Source organism: Podarcis vaucheri (genome assembly GCF_965113315.1).
Source record: "Podarcis vaucheri genome assembly, chromosome: 1".
Taxonomy (NCBI): Eukaryota; Metazoa; Chordata; class Lepidosauria; order Squamata; family Lacertidae; genus Podarcis; species Podarcis vaucheri.
In genome coordinates this window covers 4,067,984-4,080,368 of record NC_138759.1, presented here as the reverse complement: position 1 = coordinate 4,080,368, position 12,385 = coordinate 4,067,984, and the positions used below count along the sequence as shown (strand labels likewise).

Sequence of the window (12,385 nt, the reverse complement as noted above, 5' to 3'; positions counted from 1 at the left end):
CAGGTACGACTGGGAATGTCTGCTGCCTGCAGCCCTGGAGAGCAACTGCCAGTCCGTGCCTGCAATACTGAACTAAGTGGACCCAATGGCTTGACACAGTATAATGCAGCTTCCTCTGTTCCTAGAGGAATATGAAAACTCTTGCATCATTCCTAGGGCAGGGGCATCTCTTCCTGGAGAGATTATCATATTTTTCGCTCCATAAGATGCACCAGACCACAAGACGCACCTAGTTTTTGGAGGAGGAAAACAAGAAAAAAAATACTCTGAATCTCAGAAGCCAGAACAGCAAGAGGGATCGCTGCGCAGCGAAAGCAGCAATCCCTCTTGCTGTTCTGGATTCTGGCATAGCTGCGCAGCCTGCATTCGCTCCATAAGACGCACACACATTTCCCCTTACTTTTTAGGAGGGAAAAAGTGCGTCTTATAGAGCAAAAAATACAGTACCTAACGTCTCGGATTCTGTCTCTTGCTTGTAGATTCTTCCCCAGAAGCCCAACCCAAATACATCAAAGGTGGGAAGCGCTATGGGAGGCGATCTCTGCCGGAGTTTCAGAAATCCGTGGAGGACTTTGCGGAGGTGACGGTGATCGAGCCTCTGAATGAGGAAGCCCAGCCATCTTGCATCTCCAACAATGACTGCGAGGAGGTAAAGGATTTTAATAGCAACCTTGGTGGATAAAGAGAGTCGAGATGGGAGCTCAGATTGAAAGAGGGAGTGTGTGTGTCCCTGTCCCTGTGTGCATTTAAGGTAGTTTATGGTCTCCAAATGTTGTGTCAAGTTTATCACCCTGTTGACAGAACTGTATTTAAACCCCCTGGAGACCTGCCTCTTTATATGGGGGTTTGCTTGTTTCGGACATGATTGGTCTTGAGCAAAAGCATATAGAAGAGGCTGCCTCACTAGGGGAATCATAGAATTGTAGTGTTGGAAGGGACCCTAAGGGCCATCTAGTCCAACCCCCTGCAATGCAGGGAGGACTGAGAATTACTCCTGACTAGCATGTGTGAAGCCAGTTGTTTTCGTTCTTATTTATTTATTGAATTTATATACCGTCCTATACCTGGAAGTCTCAAGGCGGTTCACAAAAAGATCACAATATATAAAATCAGAATAAAAACAATAACCCAATAATATACACACAAACCCCGCAAAAAAGAGCCACATTTTAAAAGGGTATAGGATGTTGATCAGGTCAACCAAAGGCCTGGTTAAAAAGGAACGTTTTTGCCTGACACCTAAAGCTGTATAATGAAGGCGCCAGGCGAACTTCCACAGACGGGGAGCCACTGCAGAGAAGGCCCTGTTCTTGTGTTGAAACCCTCCAGACCTCTTAAGGAGGAGGCACAGAAAGGAGGGCCTCAGAAGATAAACTCAGGGTCCGGGTAGGTTCATATGGAAAGAGGCGGTCCTAGAGTTCCCAAGTTCTGCTTGCCCGGCCCTCCACCGTCTATCAGCAGAAAATTTCCAGTAGCCCTTTTCTGCATGCCAGATGTCTGTGTTGGAGAACTGACCTTGCAAAAGTGCTGTCATATTTCAATCAATTCCCCACCCCTCCATTTGCCCCCGTGTTGATCCTGATGGGATAAGGCAGGCTCAGAAATTGCAGAACCATGGAGAGCTCCGACTGAGCAAGTTGCTCCAACAAAGGCCTCTGCTTGTCCCACCACCTGTCTGCCAGGCTCCACAATCCTTGGCTCCCAGGCCTCCCACCCCTGTACTTCTTACGCTGCCACACCAGTGAGATGCTGTGGGAGGCATCTGCTTCCCCAAGATTGGAGGAAGGTGCCCACGAGAGTCCTGGTTTTCCCCTGGCAGTGTGGGAGGTGGTTCTGTGGACTCCTGTCTGTCCGCTCCAGGCTCTGTGACCTCCTGATCTCCAAGAGCCTCAGCCTGATCCTCGGCCAGTGACTACAGCCTCTGACTCTGTGTCCTGCTTGCTGCTGGACTCTGGACTCGCGACACTGTCCCATGTCCCCACTGCGCCCTCTCTTGATGAGTGACAACCTTGGTTAGTGACTCCACAGCTGGAGGTATCTAGGGCAAAGGGGGCACCTTCAGCCCTGGCATGTGAGCAGGTTGCTGCGTTCCCCAGAATTGTTACAATATCTGCTCACTGCCAGGATCTTCAAAAAGCAAACACCCTGTACTCTCGGCTGCTGATTTTGTGTTCCACAGTGCAGTCATTTGTGTTTGTGTTCCCTCTTGCATGCTGATATCTCGTCCCCTTTCCCACCGCTGTGTGGTCCCAAGTCCTTCACCTTGTTGCCATCTTCCAGTCTCCCACGACAGAACTTGTGTTGCTCAACAGTTTTGAATCTTGTATGCAGAGGTTCCTTTTTAACAAAGGGCAGAAATAATAATAATTTATTATTTGTACCCCGCCCCTCTGGCTGGGTTTCCCCAGCCACTCTGGGCGGCTTCCAACAAAAATATACATCGAAATGTCACACTTTAAAACCTTCCCCGAACAGGGCTGCCTTCAGATGTTTTCTAAATGTCAGGTAGTTGTTTATCTCTTTGACATCTGGTGGGAGGGCGTTCCACAGGGTGGGAGCCACCACCGAGAAGGCCCTCTGTCTGGTTCCCTATAGCCTCACTTCTTGTAGCGAGGGAACCGCCAGAAGGCCCTCGGTGCTGGACCTCAGTGTCCAGACAGAATGATGGGGGTGGAGATGCTCCTTCAGGTACACTGGGCCGAGGCCGTTTAGGGCTTTAAAGGTCAACACAGAAAGGTTTGTTGTTGTTGCTGTTTGCTCAAAGAGCAACAGAGCTGGGTCTTCCCCATCATGTTGCAGTCAGTTTTTCTTCCTAATGCCCAAGTGAAATGCCAGCTGTCATGACAAGTGGCAGGAACACAAGAAAGGCCTTCTGGACCACGCCAATGGCCCACAAGTCCAGCCTCCTGTTGTCAGGAGTGCATAATAATAATAATAATAATAATAATAATAATAATAATAATAATTTATTATTTATACCCCGCCATCTGGCTGGGCTTCCCCAGCCACTCTGGGCGGCTTCCAAAAGAATATTAAAATACTATAATACATCAAACATTAAAAGCTTCCCGAAACAGGGATGCCTTCAGATGTCTTCTAAAAGCCTGGTAGTTGTTGTTCTCTTTGACATCTGGTGGGAGGGTGTTCCACAGGGAAGGCGCCACTACCGAGAAGGCCCTCTGCCTGGTTCCCTGTAACTTGGCTTCTCGCAGTGAGGGAACCACCAGAAGGCCCTCAGAGCTGGACCTCAGTGTCCGGGCAGAACGATGCGGGTGGAGACGCTCCTTCAGATATACTGGACCAAGGCCGTTTAGGGCTTTAAAGGTCAGCACCAACACTTTGAATTGTGCTCGGAAATGTACTGGGAGCCAATGTAGGTCTTTCAAGACCGGGGTTATGTGGTCTCTGCGGCCGCTCCCAGTCACCAGTCTAGCTGCCGCGTTCTGGATTAGTTGTAGTTTCCGGGTCACCTTCAAAGGTAGCCCCACGTAGAGTGCATTGCAGTAGTCCAAGCGGGAGATAACCAGAGCATGCACCACTCTGGTGAGACAGGCCGCAGGCAGATAGGGTCCCATCCTGCGTACCAGATGGAGCTGGTAAACAGCTGCCCTGGATACAGATTTGACCTGTGCCTCCATGGGCAGCTGTGAGTCCAAAATGACTCCCAGGCTGCACACCTGGTCCTTCAGGGGCACAGTTACCCCATTCAGGACCAGGGAATCCTCCACACCTGCTCGCCTCCTGTCCCCCAAAAACAGTACTTTTGTCTTGTCAGGATTCAACCTCAATCTGTTAGCCACCATCCAATGCAGGAGCCAGGCCCCATGACCAGTAGGACTTTGCAGGATTGGGGCCTTCCTAAGTTTGTCCAGAAGAGGCAAGGTGAAGCCACACAGGTGAGGCTGCTTGGCAACTCACCGCACCTGGTGGCAAGAGCTGGGAAGGGATATAAGGTCAGCATTTCCCTTCGGCTCTTTGCCACAGCAACATGGCATCCTGCCATGCGCATTCTGAGCTGAGCAGCAGAGCTACTGTTGGAAGAGCAGAAACGGCCTGAGGATCTGAGAAAGCAGAAATACATTCCCCAGTCTTTGGAGAATTCAGTTGGTATCTCTTCATCATAGGTGTCCATCTTTGGGGCCAGGGGGAACCTTTGCAAACCAGAGGAATTGTTGTGGATGCCACGTATGAGCTGCAGCCATCCCCTACACAGATCTAACCCTAACCGCCCCCCCCAAAATCTCCCCCCACTATGTTAGTAGAGTTGGCAAAAAGAGCTTTCTCTTGGCTAAAGTAGCTCATGTGTTTGTTTACTGAGATGCCAGGACAAGAAAATTGGTGAGATTGCGCCTGGGGGCTGGAGGGTGTTCTGCGCACATTGACACATTGAGACCGTGTTGGCTGGGGCTGAGAGTCCCAGCTTCTGAATCAGTGAAAGCTGGTAAATGAGTTGTGGATGGGACTGGCCTTCGTGCCTGATAAGAAGGTGTCATTTTGATGAGGAGGAGGAGATTTCTTCCAGCTCCCTCAGGATGGCCTGATAAGCGCCGTGCACGAGATCAATCGCTGGAAATAAATGTGGTGCGAGATCACTGGCCTGGATAGCTTTGCTGGAAAGTGGGGCAGAGGACAGGTGTCCCACAAGCCATGTGCCTTGCTGCTGAACATGTGAGCGGAATCGCATTTGCACATCCATGTAGCTGCTTGATGTTGCAGGCCCCAGGGGGTTTGCTTGCAGGTGGGAGCAAGCCTTGAGGATTGCCTGACCTTGAGTCGACACCTCTTTATGACTTTCGTTTCATTGGGCTAATTTCATTGGACTGTGAATGCCTCGACACAAAGGGCGTTGAAGAAACAACGCAATCCCTTTTTAAACTGGTGTATCTGAAAATACAGGGCTGTTAGCATCATTGCTGCGCCCAAGGCATTTTCCCTCTCTTTTATGGACTTAAATTTCTATACCACTTAATTACAATCATCTCTAAGTGGTATAGTTTAGATTTAGGTCAGGGGTGTCCAAACGTTTTTCAAAGAGGGCCAGATTTGATGAAGTGAACGTATGTGTTGACCTTTTTTAAGGATTAAAGTTGTTCAGCTTTTTTAAGGATTTTACCCCAGGAAATAAACTGCCACAGGGGCTGGATTAAACCAACCGACGGGCCGGATTAGGACCCCGAAATGGACTTTGGACATGCCTGATTTAGGTAGTGGCTTCTCTCCCTCCCTCCCTCCCTCCCTCCCTCTCCCCCCCCCAATCTATATCTATTGGGAGACATTCTGCACAGAAACATGTTTGTACCTTTAAGAACAGTTTTCTGTAAGGTCTGGGCTGATTGGGTACAGCTGGCCATGACTATAAAAGGAGAAAAGCTTTGCTGTTTGTTGTTTTGAAATGAAGTCCTTATTTAATTTGGTTTTACACCGGTCTCATGGTGTCACAGTCTTCTGTCATTTGCCACCAGAGGAAAATCCCCCTCTAACACTCTCATCTATCTATCATCTATCTATCATCTATCTCAACTCACCAAAATCCAGTCCTGAACACAGTTGTGTTGTGAGACCCCCCATATCTTGGCTAGTCTTTGGGCCTTCAGATGAGAGATGAGTTGTGGCCAAGTGGTCTTTGAGTCTTTCCAACCCTGAGGGGTATCCATTGCGCTCTTTCTGCTTCGATGAAGATTTGTGCTTGCCCAGTGCTAATCTCCCCCTCCTCAAATCTGATCTGGAAGATTTGGGGAACCCACAGAACAGATTTCGGGGTCACATGGGGAGAGGAGAAGGGGAGGAAGTTCTACTGCGCAAGTGTGAATCCTGGCATCGATGGCGCGAGTTATTTAGGACTTCATCTGACGCAGCCCACTGACTCTGCGCCCCTCCAGTTTGGCATATTCCTTCCCCTCCGAAGCTGATCTTGTGTAAGCGGCCTCTACCAACCAGCGGGGTCTCCGAACAAGCCCTTGTAAAACTGGGTGAACAAGCTGGTTCTTGCAGCTGTGCCCTCGACAATGGATTTTCTTCCCAACACGGAGAGACTAATCCATCTCCCCGGCAGGCCCCGTGGACTGCGCTGACCTTGGAATTAATGGTGAGACGCCTCCCAGAGGGATGCTCAAACCGGGAGCCCTGCGCTCTGAATTTTATTCCTCTCTATTAGTTGTAAAAATGGGTGTAAAAGGTTAGTCAATTAACAAGGCCAGTCAATTAAGGGAATTGGTTGGCGGCCCTCCCCCAACCCCAGCAGGCTGGTGCCAAGCGATTCCCCCTTTCGCCCAGCGAGGATTTATTAAGTGCCTAATGAGATCTCATCAATACGTCGTCGAAAGGTCCCTCTGTTTCTTCCTGCCCAAATTTCATTTGGCAGTTTTTAGACAAAGCAGCTGGAAATGTGCTGATCCCTCTTCTGTGAGTGATGGAGGATTGGGAGAGATAAGCACCCTTTGGAGGAGAGAGTCTGTTGTGAACTGTTTATTATTATTATTATTATTTATTATTATTATTATTATTTATTTGTACCCCGCCCATCTGAATAGGTTTCCCCAGCCACTCCGGGCAGCTTCCAATAAACATAAAAGCATAATAAAACACAGTTACAGATAGGTAGCCGTGTTGGTCTGCTATAGTCAAAATAAAAAAATTCCTTCCAGTAGCACCTTAAAGACCAACTAAGTTAGTTCTTGGTATGAGCTTTCGTGTGTATCTGAAGAAGTGTGCATGCACACGAAAGCTCATACCAAGAACTAACTTAGTTGGTCTTTAAGGTGCTACTGGAAGGAATTTTTTTATTTTAATAAAACACAGAACATTTAAAACTTTCCTATACAGTGCTGCCTTCCGATGTCTTCTAAAAGTTGTATAGTTATTTATCTCCTTGTCTTCTGATGGGAGAGCATTCCACGGGGTTCTAATAATCAGTCTATTTAGGAATATGCAGGCAGGTGCTGTCTCCAGAATTTGGGTGGACAGGTCCTTGGGAAGAGATAGGAAACGGCTGCATCTCGGTGTTGGAGCAGGTGCTCTGCATGTAGAAGGATGTAGACCATCCTTAGCATCTTCAGGTAGGACAGGGAGGGATACCTGCATGAAATCTTGGGAAACTTCTGCCAGTTTTTGTAGACAGTAGTGAGCTACAAGGACCAATGATCTGACTTGGTGTGAGGCAACATTAGGGTTTCAAAAAGTGAAAATCCGGATTTTTTGCAAGATCTCCAAAAAGATTGAAGTTTTTGAGCTATTTTTTTAAGGAAATTCACCCAAAAATCAACACTGGGTTGCCATATGGCTGGGTTTCCCCAAACATTTTTGAAAATTCTGCCCAGACGCTATTTCCGACAGACGAATCTCAGATATGTCTGGGAAATTCTGGACTTATGGCAGCCCTAGGCAACATCCATATTTAGGGGCATTCTGGACAGGCCAATGGCCATGTGGGTATTTCCCAAACAAATGTTTCCCTTACCCAACTGGTGTGCAGAAGGAACCACATCACCGGCCCTGCCCGTATAGATTCTTCAAACCCATAATGCCACGCTACCAGGGCTGGCTCAATATATTTTGCTGCCTGAGGCAGAATCAGGAATGGCAGCCCTCGTTCCTCCATCCTGGGGATTAGGATCCAAGGTTGGCCAGGTTCATTTGGCCCCCGAGGCAGGAAATCCCACAGGAACATCTCCTTGTGTCCATGAAAGTAAACATGGAATAGAAACAAATAAGTGTCTGTTTGTAACACCAGAAATCTTAGTCTAATGATAGGGCCGGCTCTGCCATGAAAGCAGATCTGACCTTACTATGGGAGTTAAGGTTAACCCTAGCTGGAGTAAGTTGGCCTGGGGAGGCTGCCTGGAAAGGGTGCAAGTTGCGGAGCTCCTCTAAAGTAGGTGTGGGGGACCCTCAGACCATGGGGCAGGTACAGCCAACAACTGGGTTTCATTCGTCATTCTGGGGGGCCCCAAACACTGCAGTTGTGTGGGGAACAGCTGAGAAGAAAAAAGACCTTGGCGTTGGTCAGTTGCGGGTCCTACTTCTGCAAGAAGACCAAAGCAGAAAGGGAAGTTTCTCAGCAGAGAGGTAGAGTTGTATTCCTTGCAAATTGTATGCTGTTTGGGGAAGGCAATTGGACGTTGAAGCTTGAGGTCTAACGTTGATGTTGGCCAGTTGACAACTTCTGTGAATGACTCCTCGCGAGTCCTTTGCGAATGCGATGCTCTTTTGGATATCCACCAGCTATGAAAAATGACTTCATTCATAGGATGTTTCCAAGTAGACAAGTCCAAAATCTCTTGGGGAATGGATTAATTAAGGAGGCGGGTTTTCCTTTCAGTTGGGAACTCTCCACTTGCCCCATCCATAGTAAGGTAAAGGGTAAAGGGACCCCTGACCATTAGGTCCAGTCGTGACCAACTCTGGGGTTGCGGCGCTCATCTCGCTTTATTGGCCGAGGGAGCCGGCGTACAGCTTCCGGGTCATGTGGCCAGCATGACTAAGCTGCTTCTGGCGAACCAGAGCAGCGCAAGGAAACACCGTTTACCTTCCCGCCGGAGTGGTACCTATTTATCTACTTGCAATTCGACGTGCTTTCGAACTGCTAGGTTGGGCAGGAGCAGGGACTGAGCAACGGGAGCTCACCCCGTCGCGGGGATTCGAACTGCTGACCTTCTGATCAGCAAGCCCTAGGCTCTGTGGTGCAACCCACAGCGCCACTCGCGTCCATAGTAGTATTGTTCAATTTCTTTCTCAGCATTTTACTACAGTAGTTGGGTGCCCTAGGAACGATTTAACCATTGGGTATACTCACATTGGGAACGTCCCAATATTTCCCCTGTTTTGGGGGGGGTCTCCATGCTGGGACGTGGGTGGCGCTGTGGTCTAAACCACTGAGCCTAGGGCTTGCCGATCAGAAGGTTGGCGGTTCGAATCCCCACGACGGGATGAGCTTCCATTGCTCTGTCCCAGCTCCTGCCAACCTAGCAGTTCGAAAGCACACCAGTGCAAGTAGATAAATAGGTACTGCTCCAACAGGAAGGTAAACAGCGTTTCCGTGCACTGCTCTGGTTCGCCAGAAGCGGCTTAGTCATGCTGGCCACATGACCTGGAAAAACTGTCTGCGGACAAACGTCAGCTCCCTCGGCCAGAAAAGCGAGATGAGCGCCGCAACCCCAGAGTCGTTCGCGACTGGACTTAACTGTCAGGGGTCCTTTACCTTTTTAAAAATGCTGGCTTTAATTGCAAAAAGAGAACAGACCCCTAATCCTCTCATGCCAGGGCAAAACAGACAAGCCTCCAATTTTGAAGTCTGCTCTTTTCTGTTCCCTCTTGACATTATTAACAGCTGTTCTGAATGGCCGTGCACTTTTTCCTTCTCCCAAAATGCAGGATTATTTTCTGGGCTCTGTGCATGCACGTCTTAGAAAAATAAATCGAGATTCCTTGCCAAGAAAACAACATTCTGCAGTCCATGGAAGCAATGCTCGTTAAGCAAATATTTGCATATGTTTGCTTATTTCTGATATTGACTCTGGATCCATGTGCAGTGCTAAAAAGGTAAAGGGACCCCTGGCCATTAGGTCCAGTCGTGGCCGACTCTGGGGTTGCGGCGCTCATCTCGCTTTATTGGCTGAGGGAGCTGACGTTTGTCTGCAGACAGCTTCCAGGTCTTGTGGCCAGCATGACAAAGTCGCTTCTGGCGAACCAGAGCAGCGCACGGAAACACCGTTTACCTTCCCGCCAGAGCGGTACCTATTTATCTGCTTGCACTTTGACGTGCTTTTGAACTGTTAGGTTGGCAGGAGCAGGGACCGAGCAACGGGAGCTCACCCCATCGCAGGCATTCGAACCGCCGACCTTCTGATCGGCAAGCCCTAGGCTCTGTGGTTTAACCCACAGCGCCACCCGCGTCCCTGATGTGCAGTGGTGCTCTAGCACAATTCCTGATCATTTCCATCCCTCTGGCATAGAGAAAGATGCTGTCTCTGAATGGGAAGGTTAGTTGTGTTCTGTCTCCTCTACTGGAGGCATTGTGCCTCAACATATCAGTTGCTGAGAAGTGTGTGTTGTGTTCGAATCCTGCTTCCAGGCTTTCCCACAGGCATCTGATTGGCCATTGTGAGAATGGGTTGCTGGACTAGATGGCCAGTCGCCAGATCCAGCAACCTCTTCTTACAGGGAAGGTTTTATTTGAGGATGTTAAGTTGTCATTATGGGATGGGTGGGGCAGCCAGAGTGTGACTTGCTAGGCAGCAGTGGCAACTAAGGGGTGTTCACATGTTCCGTTCGAGAGTATAATCCAAGTACACATTAGTTGAGCTGTACACTTGTATGCTTATTCACATGTGATGTTCTCTTTTCCCTTGGTTTTCGAGCAGCTTAGTTCTCAAACATTTTGGCTCCCGAACGCCGCAAACCCGGAAGTGGCTGTTCTGGTTTGTGAACTATTTTTTGAAGCCAAACGTCTGACAGGGATTCCGATTGGCTGCAGGAGCTTCCTGCAGCCAATCAGAAGCCGCGCTTTGGTTTCCAAACATTTTGGAAGTCAAACAAACTTCTGGAATGGATTCCGTTCAACTTCCAAGGTACAACTGTAAATTTTTTATTGAATATCCAAATTTTTACAAATTAAATAGTTACATTGTTTCAAGTAGTGACTTCCTATCTCCACCTTGATTTAAGAACAGCTTAGATTAAGAATGCTGCAAACCCGGAAGGAGGTGTTTTGGTTTATGAACTTTGCCTTGGAAGCAGAACATGCTGAGTGTGTTCCATTTGTAAATCGATTCCCCCGCTGCTATGGGAAAGCACGTCTTGGTTTAAGAACGCTTTGGTTTAAGAACAGACTTCTGGAATGGATTAAGTTTGTAAACCAAGGTACCGCCGTATTGTTGTTATTAATTAATGTTAAATACTATTTATAAACTTATTCATATATATTTTTAAAAGCTAAAGTGGTGTACAACATAGAATATATGAAACCTAAGAAAGACAATAAATCAATATACAGTGGTACCTCGGGTTACAGACGCTTCAGGTTACTGACTCCGCTAACCCAAAAATATTACCTCGGGTTAAGAACTTTGCTTCAGGATAAGAACAGAAATCGGGCTCCGGCAGCGCGGCAGCAGTGGGAGGCCCCGTTAGCTAAAGTGGTGCTTCAGGTTAAGAACAGTTTCAGGTTAAGAACGGACCTCCGGAACGAATTAAGTACTTAACCCGAGGTACCACTGTATATCATAAAACAGGATACCAAATCCCCAAAGTGTGGCACTGGTCCTGTTGCAGCTGCCACGTAATACTAATTTTGCACATGTAAAAAAATCAATATTTTAGTGGGGCAACACCCACATTTTGGAGCTCCTTACCTACTGACATAACTATATCCTTTTTGGCTTGAAACGTCTTGTTCTTGTTGCAAGCCTTCCACGCTTATAGAATTCTGTCATGTCTTCCGCTCACTTTTGCTCACTCCGGATTTCAGCTTTTTGCAATGTTTTTACATACTTGCTTTCAGCTTTCTCTTACCGGTCATTTTAACGTCGGCGGGTTTCTTTGTAAGCCACTTAGAGGTTTTATTGCAAGCAAGCAGCATCTAAGCGCTGCCATGGAAAAAGAGACAAACCAAAGCAAATTTGCACAGTCCAGCAAGAGGAACAGCCCAGCGCACGTGCCTTCAGGCCTGCCACTCGAACCCATAACCGGGCTCTTGATTTATCGCAGGGCCTCCCCCACCAAAAAACATGTGTGTTTGTGCTGCGAGACAAAGCTTTTGGGGTGAGCTCCCCAGCCCCACCCCGGCCGCTTTTAATTGACAATATATATTCCTGGAGAGAAGAAAAGGTCCGTCTTCTGGCAGCAGATGGCTGGGTGGGAGCTGGGAGGGCGAGGAGATTTCTCTGGGCGAGAATGCAGATGCTTCCACGGGTCTTGAGCCTGGTCATTGTGCAACTTGGGGGCCATCTGTTCTCCAAGGCAGCGAGGGCTGGGCTGGACGTCTATCGGAATAATGCGCTCCTGGAATCCAGGGCGGCTGAGCTAGTAATGCGCGTGACCTTCATCCAGCTGCAGAACAACGGCCATCTGGGCCAGGATACCTGGAGTGACAACGGAGACCCTGGAAGCGCCTCCTTTTGTCTCCCGGCCGACGGCTTGCCTTCTGGGGCGCCATTTTGAGGGTGGCTTGACCTCTCGCCTCATTTGCCTCCTCTTCACAATGGGCTCTTGTCTTGAGCCTGGGCTATGGTAATGAGGGTGTGTGTGTGTGTGTGTGTAGCTAAGCCAGCCAAGGAGGTTGGTGTCTGGATACAATGGGGGCCCTTAATCTGAGCGGGCTTAGAGGGGATGCTTGCAGAAGCCACTAGATTGCCATTGGGAGAGCTTTGATGGCCAGCTCTGCTCCCAA

The 12,385-nt window shown here is 48.6% G+C and overlaps 1 protein-coding gene across 1 annotated transcript in view; it reads left to right on the top strand.

The window, feature by feature from the left end:
• The window catches only part of NIN (ninein), a 147,880-nt gene that overhangs the window by 59,451 nt on the left and 76,044 nt on the right, over positions 1-12,385 (top strand). The window contains exon 5 of the mRNA XM_082229404.1: positions 480-649. Coding sequence (XP_082085530.1) covers positions 480-649 — 170 coding nt within the window. The remainder of the gene's footprint in view (positions 1-479; positions 650-12,385) is intronic.